Below are 17,697 nucleotides of genomic sequence, written 5' to 3' on the forward strand. Positions count from 1 at the left end.
GTCCATTTTTCAAAGTCTCACATTCAACTTGCTTGTTTACCTCTGCTCACATTTGCGAAGGGGCCCTCCACGTCGATGAGGCTATGGGCGAACTCCGGTCCCCGGAAGGTCTGCTGCAGCTGCATCATGCTGCCCATAGAGGGCTCACTTCCCAGCACACCCCCAGTCCAGTACTCGCACTGGGTGCCCGCTGCTGAAGATACACAACATCAAATGGATTGTGCGGGGAAAATAACATGACAGGTAAGTAAAGGGGCAAAGACTTAACATGACAGCGCAATCTTAAAATTTGAAGTTTTGGAGAAAAGGGAAAAATACACCTGACAGTGAAAACGCACATTTATGGCCCTCCCAAAATAGACTTATAATATTTTGTAATTCCCTACAGATGCCACAAGATGGTGGCAGCTTGACCTTTTTAGTTTTTTGTACTCAAAAGTGTGCAGGCTTTACCAGTCACAGTTGTTTGGTTGTCATCTGAATCGGAATCATTGGGATAGTAAACCTGGATGCCCTGAGCTTGCAGTTGTTGCATTTTGGATTCCAAGTCCCTCTTGGCACGAAGGAGATCCTGGATTTCCTTCTCCTTTGTCTCCCGAAAGATCTGGTGGCGAACGAAGCGAAGAAGATAAGCGTGACGGAGAATATTTAAATTAAGGAGGCCGTACCTTGAATTGTCTTTTCACTTTATCCCTGTCATGCTCAAAGGTGGAAGCCCTCTCCATGGCTTGGTACTTGGCCTCCAGGGCGCTCTCCTTCTCTCTCAGGATCTTCTGATAGGTCTTCTGTAAGGCCTGGGGTCAGATGGAGGACATTTTTTTTTTTTTTTTTTTTAAATAAATACATTGTAGATTTCAGTAAACAGCATCAGATAAAGATGAATGCACATTTAAAATATGACAATGTTTTGACATCTTGGGTTTAGCTCCCCTTTAATTCCGTTATTTCTCTATGTTCTAAATAAAGTACAATATCATTGAGTGCTTTAATTTACCTTAAAACACATGACAAACATTTTTTGTTGTTTTTTTTTGTGGGGGGCTGGAACGGATGAATGGCATTTCCATTCACTTCAATTGGGAAAGATGAGTGTTCCTGGTTAAGCTTGTATTGCTAGTATATTTTAGAGCCTGGACTTTTCCGAAAGTAAAGATGAGGAATCACTACTACTTTTACTCGTCTTTTTTTCTACACAAGCATCTGTACTTCCACGTAATTGCCGAGTGTGAGTACTTTTGCCACCGGTATAATTCACAGCAACACATCATGTATTCACGATGCTGTGGCAATATCGTTCCTACCTGGAGCTCAGCCCTCAGCCTCTTATTCTCCTCGTCCAGCTTGGCCTCCTTCTTCTGCATGGACGTGATCTCGTTGTTCTTGCTCACGCGGAAGATCTCGTACTCCTTCCGCAGCCGCTCGTACTCGGCGGCGTACTCGAGGTCCACGGAGCCCGTCGACTTGAAGCTGGCCCCGATCACCCGAGGTCCCCGGCGGAAGGAGCTGCGCAGGAGCCGGGCTTTGGGCTTCACCTCCACGGGGATCTCGCACGCCTCGCCGCCCTCGCCCCCGTAGCCGTCCTCGATCACCTCGCCGGGGCTGACCAGGGAGGAGGCTGTGCCCATGGTGGCTGAGGAGGCCTGTTAGCCTTTTTCGGCGAGTTTAGTGAGGGTTGTAGCTGGAAAAATGTCATTAAAATAAGCCCTGCCGCAAAATAACCCACACATAAAAAAATAAAAGCACCACTGTGCTACATGCTAATTAGCACAGAGTATATCGCGAGTTTTGCTAGCGAAATGACAGTAACATCACTCGGGGAAAAAAAACATTTAAAGGATAACAGGATGTTAGTTTAAACGAAACCTCAATGTCCGAAACGTTGTCACGCTCAGAAAGTTTTTTTTTTTTTTTTTTTTGCCACAGGCAGAAGCAAAGAAGATTAGCTTCGCATCTGCTTCCTGGCTGCCTTGGTAACAAGCAGCGCCTACGGGGACCCGCGCGGGACAGACAAAGTAAATATAAAAATAAAATAAAATAAACCAAACGTTTGTAATGAGTCGCAACAGGTTCAAATGACAGATTATTGTTATATACAATTAATACTATTTTCCAACATTGATGTGACCTATAACCCGTATAACTCAATGGAAAAATAAACACCTGAGATACTGTGGTTGCAGCAAGTGCGCAGACCTTCTAAAAGGGATGTGGTTGTGTTCAGGATTAACCAGCAAGTGTGCACACCTTCTAACAGGGATGTGGTTGTGTTCAGGATTAACCAATCACATTTGAACTCATTTTAAATGCGAGTGAGGACACAACTGTCACTATTTAAAGACCCTCTGATCAACCCGATGTTCTGGTAGGCTTTTCCTGAGTTTTTGTTGTTGTTGCTTTCTCGCAGCGGCACGGTGGAAGGCTGGTTACAGCGTCTGCCTCACAGTTCTGTGGAGCGGGGTTCAATCCCCGGCCCCACCTGTGTGGAGTTTGCATGCGTGGGTTTCCTCCCACATCCCAAAAACATGCATGGTAGGTTGATTGACAACTCTAAATTGCCCGCCACCCTAGTGAGGAGAAGCGCCTGAGAAAATGGATGGATGGATGCACGCTTTCTAGCAGATGCCGTTTTGTGCTAACACTGCCTGCTCTTTGGAATTGTTCCTATTTCCCCCAACTTCAATCAGGCATCAATTCCATCTGAATAACGACAGCCCAAAGCGTGTCACATTGTACATCCCAGTGATGGTGTGCACACTTGTGCAACCACATTTCAAATGTTTATTTTTACTTCTCCTCTAAATGATTAAAATATTTTTTAATGCACTGTACAAAAGTGTGGTAATATGTGTTCATCATATCAGAGCTTTTAATTGGCTCTCATGGAGGGAGGAGTAATTGGTGTTTGTTTTATAGGTATTCACTTTAAAAAAAAAAAAAGATGTTTGTTCCAAATTATTTCGTGCAACCGAAGAGCCACTGCCTTAGTGTATCCAATAAATAGAATAAAGACAGTCCTTCAAGCAGTTGAAGTGCAACCCACCTATCCAATTACAGTACATTGAATACAAAAAAAATATAAACATATAATACCCATAAATTAAGCTTACCATAATGTGCATGTGTAACCTTTTAGCATACAACACAACAGAAAAATACCCATTATTTTCAAAATAACAATCATTAAAAAAATTTAAACATTGAAATAGTGTCAGACACTGGCATATTGAAAGCGGCTCTGGATGTTTAACTAGCCTAGCTGATCGTGTCATGGGCAGACAATGTCAGTGAAGTTGCAGTCATGTAAATTAGCCCCACTGTTACATAACAGTGAAATTATATACTGTCATGCACTAAAAATACAGGTGTAGCTACACTGTTTTTTCATTTAGTCAAACTAATTAGAAACTCTAATATTTTGCACATTTTTAATTTATTTTTATTTTTTTTGCAACACGAGACAGCCAAAATATACGAAACCTATCTCAAAATAACGCAGCGCACAAAAACACGAGGGATATAGAGTCATGGAGAAAAATATTAGATCTTCCATTTTTTGAAGGAACCTGAAGAATACAATGAAAACGACAAAAATGCAGCCGATTCCATAATACGATTCCCATTTAACATACTTAATTGTATTCCCAGTGATTTTTATCAAGACGACTATTAAAAATGCCTAGATAGCAGCTCTTAAACATATGTATGGGCGATTATATTTGTCCAAACAAACATACCTTTACTTGTACCAGGAAATAAAAATAAACAAGAAACTGAAGAAACAAGGCTGGTCTAATATTTCCATGACTGTTGTTAAATGAATTAATTGCTCAGTTATTTTAGATGGAACTGTTCCATGTTATCTTTTAATGGCCGCATCAAGACCCAAACACTAGCAGATAACCACTGCGTGTGGTATTAAAATGGACCTTTTCGATAGTTTGTCATCGTTTTCTTACCCGTAACGCCTTGATGCAGGAGGCTCTGGTGGGACATGTGAAGTGAAGACGACCCCATTCACTCCTCCATAAGATTCCTTTTGCAATTTGTATATTACAGTAATAATGCTCACACACACTCATTTGTTTCAAGCCTTTTAATCAGGAAAAAAAAACTAAATATGGAAGCTCGCATTCTAGCAGGAGTGGGGAACCTTTTTCCTGTATTAAAGTGATGAAAAAAAATAAGATGTGATGATCGAACAACCTGTTTTTGTGGCTTTTTATAACGTTGCCCACTCCTGCTTTACAAGCTTCATTGTCTGATGCTAATCCACATGGCGATATGACTTAAAGCTTTACAAAAAAACAACAGTAAAAATAAAAGGAGATTAAAGAAAATATTTACATGGTCCACCTGTGCAAACATTATTCTTTTATTTTTACACCACTCTCCTAAAGTATCTGATGGATAGGCATGCATACAAATAATAAACTTTGGTGTGTTAACAAAACTACATATTGTCTTAGTTGAGAGGCATTTATTGTATGTACAAGTTTCTAAAACAGTTTACATGACAGACATTACACAAATGCGTGTTCCCCTAAATTCCCCCCAGAACTTGGACAACTTTGGCAAACAGGCACACTTACTAAGTTATTAGTTAGCATATTGCTTATTTTTCTATTCCCCCCAAATGTTGGCAGTTGAGACTTTTATGGGAAAATCAACATTCTGTATACAAGGCATTTACAAGGGTGAATAAACATTGACAGATTAAATATACTACGCTTATCCAAAGCTCTGGTACGAAAAATATAAGCCTGTACAACGCCTGTGTAATATAGTACACGTGACTCTAATGTAGTTGCCCCTTTCACACCGCCCATACAATTTTTACACTGTTCTTTATAAATGAGGTTAAACCAAGGCAGAATTGGACAAAGTCAACCTGGCAATACAGTGCTGCCTTGAGATACGGGATTCATTTGTTCCGTGACCATGCTCATAACTGAAAACACCCCCAAATTCTTGAATAAGGGACATGCAATAACCATTTTTGGGTTGGTTCCCCCAATCAAAAAAATTAATTTTCTTTTTAAAAAAAAAAAAAGAAAAATTCAGAAAAAACTGTGTGTGTGTGGGGGAGGAGGGGTAGAATAGGTGAATCCAAGGTGCCGAACAGAGAGTATTCTGGGCTCCACTCTAATCCGTTCCAGCCTAGCCCCAAAAAACGTTTATTTTGTTATGTGTTTTTTTTTTTTTTTTTTTTAAATAAGGAAAATACAACTATAATATTGCTTAATGCTAATGGTTAGCCACTCTATGGTGTTTTGCATTGTGGGTTAGCATTAAGCTACCAGAAGTCAAAGCTGTGTGGTTATTTAAAAAAAAAAAATCTAGTTCTCTTTTTTTAATGTTTAGTTTAACAGTAAACCTCAACAGTGTGGCATTAAACAGCTGGAATCCTCTTTTTGAAGAATTAATCACTATCTGCTAAACTGCTGTCTGTTGTGAAGCGATTTGAGTATTTTGACTTTTTGTTTGCAAATCAGAGGAGACAAAAAAAAAAAAAAACATTCGTCCGAACAACAGCTCGTATCTTAAACTCGTTAGCTGGGTCACTCGTATCTCAAGGCAACACTGTATAGTATCAGAGCCGTACCAATCATTTTGTTCATCGATTCCCCTTACGTCGCAAATAAGTGATGACATCATCAGGGCTGACGCAATCTCAAGTCTTCACACGAAAAGACAATATCGCTACGATGTCGCTATTTGCAACACTCGCAGCTCTTTAATTTAATCAAAGGGGAATACTTAATATTTTTTGTATTATCAAATCATATAATGATGGCATCAATGATATCATACAATTTGCATTATTTCATTTCCTTACCTGATGAGAATCGATAAGAGAATTGATAAGGATCAAAAAGCAGTATCGATAACGGAATCGGAATCACTGAATTGTTCTTAATTCCCATTCTTACTCACGTCTCCGTGCACTTTCTGATATATATTTTAAACATCACAACAGGTGGTTATCTGATTGTGTCCCTGTATGAAAGCGCAAACAGTTTCGCTGGGTTCTGTGTAAAAGGTGGACTTCTGTTATGACCTTGATGCAGCAATTCTGTGGGATTTTACTGATTTTACTTTCACTGTGTGAAAGCACACACAGTTGAGGCCAAATCCTGGTAAAAGGGTCTTCAATCACAGCTCTGATGCAGCCATTTTGCAAGGTTTATATATAAAAAGAGGCTTGATAGAAGAGCCCACATCGGAATACAATTAATGAGTGTGATGGCTGAAAATGCGGTGATGAGCAAGTGTCAGCGTCCCCCAAAAATTACGGAGGGGCTCAAGCGGGGCTAGTCTTTAGCCGGCGAGGCTGTCGGGATGCAGGATTTGCCGCTGCTGCCGTTGTGGGCCCTGTAGCTGGTGAAGCTGGGGGTGTGTATGGTGCGGATGCTCTTCCCACCCGGGCCCAAAGGCGACAGAGGGGAGGGGGAGGTGGAGGAGGATGAAGAGGAGGAGAAGGAGGAGGAAGAGTGCACTCGACCGTTGGGGGTCTGCGAGGAGAAGGAGAGAGCTTTAGCTGTGTGCTGCGAGGGAGGCTTGAGGGAGCCGTTGGACAGGGAGGGGATTTGGGAGGAGGGCAGGGAAGCCGAGCGAGCGTTGTGGGGGGGCAGGAGGGAGGACTTGGAGGAGGAGGACGAAGAGGGGGACGGGTTAGTGGGATTAGCGGAGTCTGAGCTGCATTTAGTAGTGCTAGGATAAAAAGCGGGGATTTTAGAGATGGGTACAGTGGGGGAAGTAGTTTTATGATCCCCTCCCACTCTTTTAGTACTTCCGTTAGCCTGTGAACAGAGATGTCAAAACACATACTGATTGTCAAATTAAAAAAAAATGAAAAAAAGTCAAACAATACACATACAAACTATAACAGTGAAGACTAATGGTACAGAGACACAACACAATGAACACAATATGTCTACTGGGATTACATGAAGAAAGAGACAGCAGGGGTGGGAATCACTCGTGATATCACCATAATAAATGTCATCAACTTCTTTTCATGATGCTTGAAACCAAGGCAACTGGACTACTTTAAGGAATCAATTGAAGTTTATATGGTACATGGCCTTGAATGAATCCTCTATTCTTGGAAGCATTTGGGGCCTGGGTACGTGGCAAACAGTCCTACAAAATAAAAATAAAAAATAATAAAACAAATAAATAAAAAATGAAAAAAAATGAAAAAATGGCCAGACGCTCACTGGAAGTTTCTGGACTGGTGCGACAATTGCCAGTCCGCCTGAGTGTTAAACAGAGAGTGAACCCTCCACGAGACTTTGGGATTAACGGAGAAAGCATTTTCAACTGCAATGAAGTAGTCCAGTTGCCTTTGATTCAACTCCTTCAGTAGCCAGTCAATTCCAGAGAATGTCACTGGATCGATACATGCATACTTTGTCCCACCCTTACTGAACAAAGTGAGGTGTTACCGGGAAACAGGATGCAGCATAGGTTAGACTGGAGGGGACATCTCTTCAGCTTCCTTTGTTAGTTGGAGTGTTAGGCCCTCCAAAGAGGCTGCAGGAGACGTTTCAGAAGATGCACGGAAGGTTTTGGAGAAGATTATGGAGTTAAGGAGTGTGTGTGTGCGTTTGAGAGAGGTGAGAGCAGTCAGGCGGGGGGAAAGAGGGGGGCCGGCACTTATCTGCCAGGACTGGTGGTCAGAAGATCAGGACTTGGTGAGTTGAGTTTGAGGTTTTTACAGGAGAGGAAACAGGTCTCAGTGAGGTTAAGAAGAGATCAAAGCAGTCGTTCTTCATTTGCTCAGAGGTGCACGGTACGGTGAGAAGGGTGGGGAGGTATGAAAAACAAGCATCCTGGGGGGGGGCGAAAGGGGAGTTGATGGAGGGGTTCGGCAACACTGTTTAGGAACTCAGCTGTGGTGGGAACTGGAGATGCGATGACAACTTTGCAGATGGGTTCCGCTTTTCTTTGTCTGCCATTCGTTCCAGTTTTTATACATTTAGTCACCAACACAGTGAAAACCATGAGCAGTGTGGACATGCAGAAGCATACAGTACAAGTGATGTTATGGGGTAACAGTCAAGAGTCAATCATGCCTTCCCGTCAAAGCGGAAACATCAATAGGTTCACCATCGAAACAATTCGGTACTTTCCCCCGTCTTAATGTACATGCCTCTCCCTGATAACCATTGTCCTCTAGTCTGTGTGGGTAAGGCCCTACAGTAAAACTACCTGTCGGAACTGCCTTTGAGCGTCCTGCAGTTTTTGCTGTTTTCCTGCTTTGTCAGTAGTAGCCGGCGACTGCCTGGACTTCGCGGACAAAGGGACGGGCATCCGACTAGTGGGGGAAGCGACACTGGTATTCTGCAGGGGGACCCAAACGAAACAAAAAACAACAAATAAAACAAAAGAAGGGGAAAGAACAACACAAGACATAGGAAGAGTGAGAAATCAAGGCACCAACAGTGGAAATAAACCTTGATCATTAAAACACCAGTGAAAGATCATGCACCCATGTAGAACCTCATATACATTAAACATCAGCACAGGACATGCAACCAGGACAACGTGGAGATTAATTATCATGGAAGTGTCTTTGATTATTGATTGCTGAAAACCTTTCAGCAAGAAAGGAGTTAGGTGGGTGGCAGGAACCCAACAAAATGTCACCTCAAATCATGTCAACATGATTTTGTTTTTCTGTTTCCTTTAAAGAAGGAGAAAGCCCAGGTGGACTTTTCCGACATTTCCAAGTACCTGCGGAGTGGATTAATGGTTTTGTCATTTCAGTGGGTAAGGTTGGAGTGAGGGTAGGTTGGAAAGAGAAAGACCCGAAGCCTTGTGGAGTGACGAGAGCTAGAGAGAGACCTGTTGGATGGTGCTGGGGGCAGTGATGGTGGTGGTGCTGGAGGTTGTGCTGGTGGGGATGACTACAGGCCGCGGAAGGAGCAGAGGTTTAGTCTTCTTCTGGAATGAAGCTTTGCTGGCTAGCTTAAGGGCCGACCCCTTGGAGGTCGGGAGCGAGGCGGACCTCCTCAGTCCAACCTCTTCGGACACTTTCCCATTCTCTCCCGGCTCCTCGGGGGAGACGGGTCCTATCTCGTTGATGGTGGTCTCCAGCTGCTTGATGGTCTGTTCTAGGCTGTCCAGCGTCTTGTACGTGTTCTTACGGATCTCGTTGGTCCTGCAGACGGAGTCCGAGTTCTGCCTCTTTAGTGGAGTCGGGCTCGGTGCCTTAAGGGGATCTGCTGAGGATTTTGAGCGTGAGATCACAAATCTCTTGGATTCTTTGTGCTGCTTTACAGTTCCGTCCGATTCTTCCTCATCCTCATACACAACCACCTGGAGAGTCTTCTTTCCCGACTTGGTGCCTGTGCGAATGGCTTGGGTAAGTGCCGCCAGCTGTTTCTTGGGGAATTTGAACTTAAACTTCTTCTTGCTATCTTGCTTGGCATCTCCGGTGTCTGCCGATTCCGAGATTAATGATGAAGACGAGGATGACAAGCTGGTGTGGTCTCCGGCGGCTTTAGATGAAGTGACATTTTCACTGTCAACTACCTCGGGCTCTCCGGCTTTCACCTGTAGCCCACCGCTCCTGTCCGTGTCTGACTCCTCGCTCTCCTCGTCGATGCGCTCCGCCGCTAGCATCCGGTCTAGCTCCTCCTCGCACTCAAAGATGGTGGAAAGGCGCTTGTAGGCGGCACGGATGTCTATGGGTTCATCGAAAATAATGATGACGGGCTTCTTGTTGAAGCAATTATCCAGAGGCATGTCGGGATCTGCTGTATTGTTCCCACCACCGACAGTCACGGTCTGGACGTTTCCTTTCTTGGCATTGACCAGTTCCTTGTACTCCCCACAAGAAAGGGCCTGAATCTTAGTGTTAGTGATCATAAAGGCAATGTTGTCCGGTGGAGGCGGCGGCTCTTCTCCTGGTAAGTCAGGACTAAGACTAGCCTCTTCATTACCCTCCTCAAAGTTAGATTTCGATGGATTGTGCTCCTCACTTGATAACCTCCTTGGTGGTGGCGGTGGGGGAGCAGAACTTTTAGACGCCTCTCTGGATACCGCCACGGCCACAGCCTCGGGTTTTGCATTCTTAGTGGAAGAAACAGACTCCAGAACGAGCTGACTCTTCTTCTCTGTGTTAATTCTGTTCAAATTCTTCCCCTTCTCCATTTCTGCACTGGTTTTTAAGGACTCGGAGCGTTTTAGGGGCTTCCTGGGCAGATTGAATGCAGTCAGTCCCACAGGTTTGGGGGAAATAGGCGGCGGTGACTTGAGTGCTGGTGACTTTGGTGGTGGTGATCTCGGCGGTGGTGACTTGGGTGCCGGTAACTTGGGCGGTTGCTGCTCCTGCTGCTGTGGCTGGCCTGGAGAATTGTCATTAACAGTGACATTTGACACCTGTGATGGAGACTGGGCGGGCTCCCGGTGTTCATGGGATTCCTCTGTTCCGGAATGGTGCAGATGCTCTTTCGGAATCTTTCCGGTCACGTAGTATATGACCTGCAAAGTTTGCATTTGCTGTTTAACTAAAGCACAGAACAATAATTCGAGATGGTACAGCCAAAAGTGACACAAGTACGTACCCCTTGGCTTTGCCGGACAGTAGTGTTTCCGTTTTCGTCTGTGTCTGGATCTTTTTCATCCCGATTGGGCTCTGAGCTCTGCTATGACAGTTTAGGAAATTATCACTGTGTAACTGGTATGTTAATTCTGTGGATCGACTAAACTAATTTCCTTCTATTTCTACTAGAATGGCTTTCTGTCTCTATACTCAGATGATCTCAGATATTTGTTTTCCATGGATAAACCATCCATCCATCCATTTTCTATAGCACTTCTTCTCATTAGGGTTGCAGATGAGCTGAAGCTTATCGCAGCTGACATTGGTTGAAAGGCGGGGTACAACCAAAACTGATTGGCAGCCAGTCGCAGGGCACATACAGACAAACAACCATTCGCACTCACATTCACACCTATGGACAATTTAGAGTCTACAGTGAACCTAACTTCCATGTTTTTAGAATGTGGGAGGAAACCGGATTACCGGAGAAAACCCATGCAAGCACAGACTACACACCAACTCCAAACACGAAATGTGAGGCAGATGTGCTAACCACTTGGTCACCGTGCTGCACGCTATTTCCTGTCCTTTGACTTATCTCGGCCTACTTTTTAGCAGTTCCATTTTCAGTACACTGTGCGTTAATTGCATGATACGGCTTTGTGCTGGAAACACTTGATCACAGTGGCTGTTCAAAAAGAAACAAAATTTATGCGAATAAGTTGAAGTTGTGAAGCCGGGGAAAGTTAAGCAGAGACAGAAAAAGTGAAGTGACGTGAGAGAAGCATGCACACCGAGCCACACGGTCCTATTGCGAACCAAGTCTGCAGTAATAGGTTTGTGTCTCTGACACACATTTTGTCCCAATTTGGAAAGGTGATCAAATAAAAAGACACAAATAGCTGTTGTAGAATAATGCAATGTTTTTTATTCAATTGGGAAAGCAAGGTTGGAAAACATTGTCCATGTTGGCTTCCAGAGGTTTCCTTTCATGCAGACTTAATCCTGAGAATCTTTTCAAGCATCAGAATCCAAAGAAGGAAGGTTGAGGAGCAGGAGGAGGCAGTGAGAGGAGGCTTGGAGGTTAAAAGTGTTGCTCAGGCCCAAGCGAGTGTTAGGAGGCGCAGGCAGCGAGCTGGCGACGACACACAGGGGTTTACCTTCTTGTCCGGTCTTAGCTCCCTTATTTGCGCTTCGATGTGAGTAGTGGGCTCCACAGTTTTTGGCGGCCCCAATTCCTGAACTGTGCACTTCTGGAAAACCTGGTGCGGAAAGGTTGTAGGGACAAGCAATTTGAGGAAAATTCGGATTTACGATCAGCTGCCAGCGCCCACTGCCTTGCCACTTGTGAGGTGGGGAAGGAAGGCAACCCAATACCACCAGTGCGGAAATCAGCCACCCAAGTCAAATCACCCAAGAAAGGAGAGAAGTGTTTGTGTATGTGTGTGTGTGTGTGTGTGTGTGTGTGTGTGTGTGCGCACCACACCTGGAGTTCTGCCATGATCCTGTCACCTTCATCCTCCTCGTCCCTGGCAACGACAGGAGGAGGGGTGGCGGGCTTCTTGGGTTCTGGCGGGGTGCTTTTGTTGGGCTTGATTTGGGCGGCGGGAAGTGGTCCCTCATCGTCACCCACCTGTAAAAAAATTCAATAAAATCCTTCCTTCCTAAGTAGACTATACAGGTATCTGTTCTTGAGTATTTATTTTTCTGGCGACTTTTACGCCTGGTATTTGATAACAGATATCTGATCTTTTTCTTCTTACTTTGTCAAAATAGAATCGTTACTGTTTTTAAACCTCCGCGGATGGCCACTCGACGTAAAAAAAAAATATATATAATAGATCTATAGATTCTATCGATGGAGAAAAGTCAAACGGTGTTGAGATCTTGATTGATGGAAAAAAAATGACAGCTGCGACATGGAGAAACGTGAACTGGGGAACATTAAAGAAGACAGATAACAGATCCATTTAAGATAATTGCTTGATATTTTCAGCTAGAGGAGTAATTCCTGTTGTGCTGTGTCAGCGTAAAAACTATCAACAGCGTTCAAAACGTCTAATCTGAAAAAAAATATTTACATCAGTTATCAGGAACTAATTTAGCATTATTTGTCAGCGCTTGCTTAAACAAACATGCAACATGTACAGTATTTTTTCCCTTCTTGACAGTACGAGCATTAAGTAAATAAATAAAAGAGGGAAACTATTTTCTTGTAGTATGCAACTAGTCTCTCGCCCTGCCTCACCTCACCTGACGTCAAGATTTTGGCCCGACTCCTTTTTTTTTTTCTTTTTCCCCCCTCCTCAATGATAACAAGGCGTAGCTTTACAAAACTGACCTGAGAGTCCTTCCTGTTGGTGTAGACCACCTCTCCTGACCGTGTGGTTGTCATGCCTGAACCGGAGTTGGAGAAGGTCTTCCTCGGAGGTGGTGGTGGCGGGGACTTGGTGGCCTTTTCGGATCCCAGCTTGTTAAAAGTGTCTGGGGATGTGGGTTTTGTGCTGGTCTTGGAGGTTCTTTCCGACACTGGTTTGGCAGGTTTTTCCATCACCGGCTTCAGGAGCTTCTCTGGAGCCCTCTTGGTCGGTTTGTCTGACTGAGGCTCAGGCTGAGGCTCTAAGACAGCCGTGGCAAAAAGGCATTAATTGAGCGCATCCCGCTTTGACGTCTCATGTACAGTAAAGCCCCCCTTATTGCGGGTGATACGTTCGAGACCCAGCCGCTATTGGTGAAAATCTGTCATCTCGATAAAAGCTTTTTATATATATTAATAGAGGAATTAAATCCTACTTTTTCTTTACAACAAAAGCGAGGATAAAAATAGTATATTTGATATTCACTTGTTAAAATATGACTTTCTTTCCAAGCTCAACATTGACTTCAAAAAACAGCTGAAAAGTGCATCTGCAACTGTGGATCTCCTTTCCCACATGCAAGGGCATTACTGTCTAACAGGTGAACACTATATATTATTATTTGTAAAGACCTGTTGGGGACTCCAAAGGGATTCTGGCAACAGGGGGCAGCATTGGGTTACTTTCCACATCAGGACTGGGGAGGCCCTTTGTCATGTTGGCCTCAGCCTCCTGGAGGATTTTCTCAAACTCTTTTTCATCATACTGACCCATGTTCTGCCGCCTCTCCTCCCACTCCTTCTCTGCAGCCTATGGCCATAAAAGAAAAAAAGTAATAAAAAAAGTTGAAAGTAGCCTTCCAATCACCTCAGCCAAGGCCAAACATTACTGATAATAAGGTTTGGAATTTTGTCGTCATTGGAATTCATGCGTTACAAAAAAAGCTAATCCTGATAACAAAGAGCGCAATGAAAACAATTGAATTTGTAATTTTTTTTAGATACTCTCTATTTAAATGTAATACAGAGAACAAAATAAAGTTTTTTTTTTTTTAAAAAGCACAGTTGTCTTGGTAATTAATGTGATTATTAGATATTAATTAAATTATATTGATAAGAAAAAAATAATTAAAACAAAAAAATAAATACAAGGAAATGACTACAAAAGATCTACGTGCATTGCTATGTAATTAAACAAAAGTTGTTTCGTTGCCAATGTATTTATATTATTTATTTAATCATATTTGTAAAAAAAAATAAAAAAAGACAAAAACTAAATTAAACTAAAAACTACAATGACTAGACTAGATTTCTATGGACACTGCATTCTAACGGTCTTTGCCATTTTATTTATATGATTTATTTATTATAGAACAAGACAAAAATAAAAACTGACTAAACAAAACAAAACTAAAATGACTTGACTTTATTTCTATGGACATTTCACTGCTTTAAAATGTAATTTAAAAAAAGCTTTCCTGTCCATTCGATAGTTATTAAAACAAAATAAGATAAAAATAAAAAACTGTACGTACCTCTATGGACATTGCTCTGTTCTTGCATTTGTCCTTACTATGCTGCAGCTCCTCAATGACCAGATCCTGGCTGGTGGTCCCGTTGCCGTGGGTGACGGGGCTGCCACGTGCCTTCTTATGGCGAGCCGGACTCGGCGGGTCCGCGGGCGTCGCCTTAGGGGACTCTCGGCCTTGACTTGACAGACTGGGTGCGTTGAAGTGAGTGGGGCTGGGTGTGAGAGGGGGGCTGGGTTGACTGGCAGACAAGTTGGCGGACTGCTGGGACTGCAGCACGGGAACCGGGGAGCTCTGGACGTGATGGATCACCACCGGAGAGGGCGGCTTCACCTCGGATTTAACAGTGGAGCTCTGGGACTCTGGTGGGGGCGCTGTGGGGACTCGTGCTGGTAGGGTCTCAGCTGGAGATGGGATGTTGTCCAGTGGGATGTTAGGAGAAGGATCGGCCACTCTCTGAGAGCTCTCACTTGCAGATCTGGAATGATGAGAGTAACTGATGAAGACCTATAGTATACCTCCCTTACGGATTGTCAAAATCATTTATAGGGGACATATATAGTGGTACCTTGAAATACGACAAATAATTCAATAATTACAGCATCTCCCCCCCCAAAAAAATGCGATACAAAAAATTGCACTCGATATTGTACTTCATAAAAACATACAGTAATGACATAATTGAATAAAATGTAAAGAATTAAACAGCTTGTGCTTCATTTTTTGTTTAAATTCAATGTACATCGTACATTGCTCCTTCTGGTGTGCAGGCCATGGCACCATGGGGGCAGTATAACCCAGACATACAGATACACTGTACACAGAGACTGTCTCAGCTCCTCAGGAAGTTGCAGTAAAAGTGTCTTTTTTTGCAGAGAATAAAGAAAATATGCCTTTGAGTATTGTTATTTTGTCTGTCTACATGCTGAATGTTGCGGGGTTCAATCCCCGTCCCCGCCTGTGTGGAGTTTGCATGTTCTCCCCGTGCCTGCGTGGGTTTTCTCCGGGCACTCCGGTTTCCTCCCACATCCCAAAAACATGCATTAATTGGAGACTCTAAATTGCCCGTAGGCATGACTGTGAGTGCGAATGGTTGTTAGTTTCTATGTGCCCTGCGATTGGCTGGCAACCAGTTCAGGGTGTACCCCGCCTCCTGCCCGATGACAGCTGGGATAGGCTCCAGCACGCCCGCGACCCTAGTGAGGAGAAGCGGCTCAGAAAATGGATGGATGGATGGATACATGCTGAATGTGAAGAATCAAATAGTTTTCCCCACATTATTTGCTTTAACTCAATGGACATTGTGCTGCTCCTGGTGTGTGTGCCTGGTGGCAGTATAATACAGACCTACAAGTAGACTTGGAGAGAGATCCTTAGCTCTTCAGTAAGCCACAGTAATATTATTCGTTCTTGGCAGAGGATAAAGAATATGCTCTATGCCTGTGAGCATTGTTATATTATCAGTCTACATATTTTGTTGTTGATTTACTATCACGGTTAAATATTTTACCCATACATTTATTTTTATCAAAATCTTGTATGAATGAACTGTCCCATTTGTCTACGTTAAAAAAACAAATGTGGAACACAAAAGTTATCCCAACCCTGCGCTGAATTATCCCTGTGCCCTGTGATCGGCCCCGCCTGTCGCCCAAAGTCAGCTAGGATAGGCTCCAGCTCACCCTTGACCGAGATGAGTACAAATCCATCGAGTAGATAAATTAGAGTGCAGATCCGTGCATGAGGCGCATGCAGCGGACAGCTCACCTATCGTTCGAACCCTTATAAAGATGGAAATGTGGTGCTCCCGTGTTCACTCAATGAATTCAGTTACCGCTTGAGTGGAGGTGATGGAAACAACTCAAGTTTGACAACACTCCCCTTGTACCCTTGGCTGGCTTTCCAGCTTAGTCACTTTGTTCTCCAGTTCTCGCTTTCACGCTGCAGGAACTCCTCACCGGATGCTCACTCTATCCCTCTCACCTTCTCAGACTGCTCAGCATGTCTGTCAGGCTCTTGACCCTTTTCAGCATGCTGTCCAGTTTGTGAGGCTCCTCCTTGAGAAACTTGACGGCTTCCACCTCCACGCGCAGCACGGCGCGCATTCTGGTCTGCAGGGCCGGAAACTCGCCTGGGCAAAAAAATAAATAAAAACAAACACATTTTGGTTGGGCATACGTTGTGAGGTGATTGTATGGCAGGGTCTCCAGGACTGCTCGAGATGCTGTCTCCACATAAGATGGTCCTTAATATTAGTTTATACCCCTTTAAGACACTGTTTACATGCTGCTGTTTTGGTTAGCAAAAAGTTTGAACGGGCGTTTAGCTTGATGGTAAAAAACAATGCAAACCGCCATTGACGGACTAATATATAGTATCCGTTTCATAACGTTATTTGTTTTTTGTTTTAAGCAACTGCTATTTGAACACAAATGGTGGAGAAACACATGTAGAGAGACAATATAACAATACTCACAAGCATATATTTATCTTTTGCAAAAAGGACTATTACGGCAGCTAACTGAGGCAGTTTAGAAACTCTTCGTGTGTCTCCCTGTCTGTATTATACTGCCCCCAAATGGCCAAGGCGCGTACACCAGAAGGCGCGACATAATGTCCATTGAATTGAAACAAAAAAATGTGGCAAAAACTGTTGACTTCTTCACATTCTATTTAATTGTCATTCAGAGGTACACTGTAATATCTTATGCAAAGAGTAGGAGGTATAGTATATTGGGCATGGTCTCACCTTTAAGTCCTGCCAGAGACTCCCCCACCTTCCTCAGAGTCACCGCCCCTTCTTCCACATCCTTGAGGGTCACCGCTCGGTGAGTCCCCGACGAGTCCTTCTGCAGAGTGCCCACGTACTGCTCCAGATCCCTAGAAAAATAAACCAAAAGGTTGTTAGGAAATGTAGGCACCCAAATGCTTGTATTGAGACATCATCCATTCTGTTTACAAACGTAGACGATTAGCTTTCCACTTCCCGGACTGCTTCAACCTGTTTTGGGCGATGAGCTCACACTCCGAAAACCACAAATGTTTACATGCCGATGGCCAAATTGTGAGAACGGTCCTTTCTAACGTCAACTTTAAGCTGCTTAGCCAGCTCTTGAGAGAATGGGTTCCTTCCTCCAGGGGGAAAAAAAATCTCGAGGTGATAACATTGTGTGCCATGCAGGATTGCATGCATGAAGGGGAAATGGTCTTTTCCCCCTTTTATATAAATCACCTGAAGGGCACAAACAAGACAATAAGAA

General features: G+C 43.6%; 2 protein-coding genes across 24 annotated transcripts in view; both read right to left on the minus strand.

Moving 5' to 3' along the window:
• Positions 1–2,303, minus strand: part of nphp3 (nephronophthisis 3) — a 34,310-nt gene extending 32,007 nt beyond the window's left edge. Inside the window, exons 1-5 of one of the 2 annotated variants that reach the window (XM_061758962.1) lie at positions 2,161–2,303; positions 1,302–1,678; positions 669–794; positions 454–604; positions 41–193 (exon numbers count right to left, since the gene is read on the minus strand). In XM_061758962.1, coding sequence (XP_061614946.1) covers positions 41–193; positions 454–604; positions 669–794; positions 1,302–1,625 — 754 coding nt within the window. In that variant the 5' untranslated portion in view covers positions 1,626–1,678; positions 2,161–2,303. Of the gene's footprint in view, positions 1–40; positions 194–453; positions 605–668; positions 795–1,301; positions 1,914–2,160 lie in introns of those variants that run through there. The other variant, XM_061758963.1, reaches the window with a different exon arrangement.
• A 1,775-nt stretch (positions 2,304–4,078) lies between these two features.
• The window catches only part of si:ch211-285f17.1 (sickle tail protein homolog), a 103,864-nt gene continuing 90,245 nt past the window's right edge, over positions 4,079–17,697 (minus strand). For 14 of the 22 annotated variants that reach the window (XM_061758593.1, XM_061758586.1, XM_061758588.1 and 11 more), the window contains 11 exons: positions 17,187–17,317; positions 16,421–16,568; positions 14,444–14,915; positions 13,542–13,719; positions 12,894–13,171; positions 12,039–12,185; positions 11,713–11,814; positions 10,575–10,655; positions 8,851–10,491; positions 8,215–8,346; positions 4,079–6,800 (listed from right to left, as the gene is read on the minus strand). In XM_061758593.1, the coding sequence (XP_061614577.1) occupies positions 6,312–6,800; positions 8,215–8,346; positions 8,851–10,491; positions 10,575–10,655; positions 11,713–11,814; positions 12,039–12,185; positions 12,894–13,171; positions 13,542–13,719; positions 14,444–14,915; positions 16,421–16,568; positions 17,187–17,317 (3,799 nt within the window). In that variant the 3' untranslated portion in view covers positions 4,079–6,311. Of the gene's footprint in view, positions 6,801–8,210; positions 8,347–8,739; positions 10,492–10,574; positions 10,656–11,712; positions 11,815–12,038; positions 12,186–12,893; positions 13,172–13,541; positions 13,720–14,443; positions 14,916–16,420; positions 16,569–17,186; positions 17,318–17,697 lie in introns of those variants that run through there. The other 8 variants (XM_061758595.1, XM_061758587.1, XM_061758607.1 and 5 more) reach the window with 8 other exon arrangements.

The sequence above is a fragment of the Phyllopteryx taeniolatus genome, chromosome 20 (genome assembly GCF_024500385.1).
Source record: "Phyllopteryx taeniolatus isolate TA_2022b chromosome 20, UOR_Ptae_1.2, whole genome shotgun sequence".
In the NCBI taxonomy this organism is placed as follows: Eukaryota; Metazoa; Chordata; class Actinopteri; order Syngnathiformes; family Syngnathidae; genus Phyllopteryx; species Phyllopteryx taeniolatus.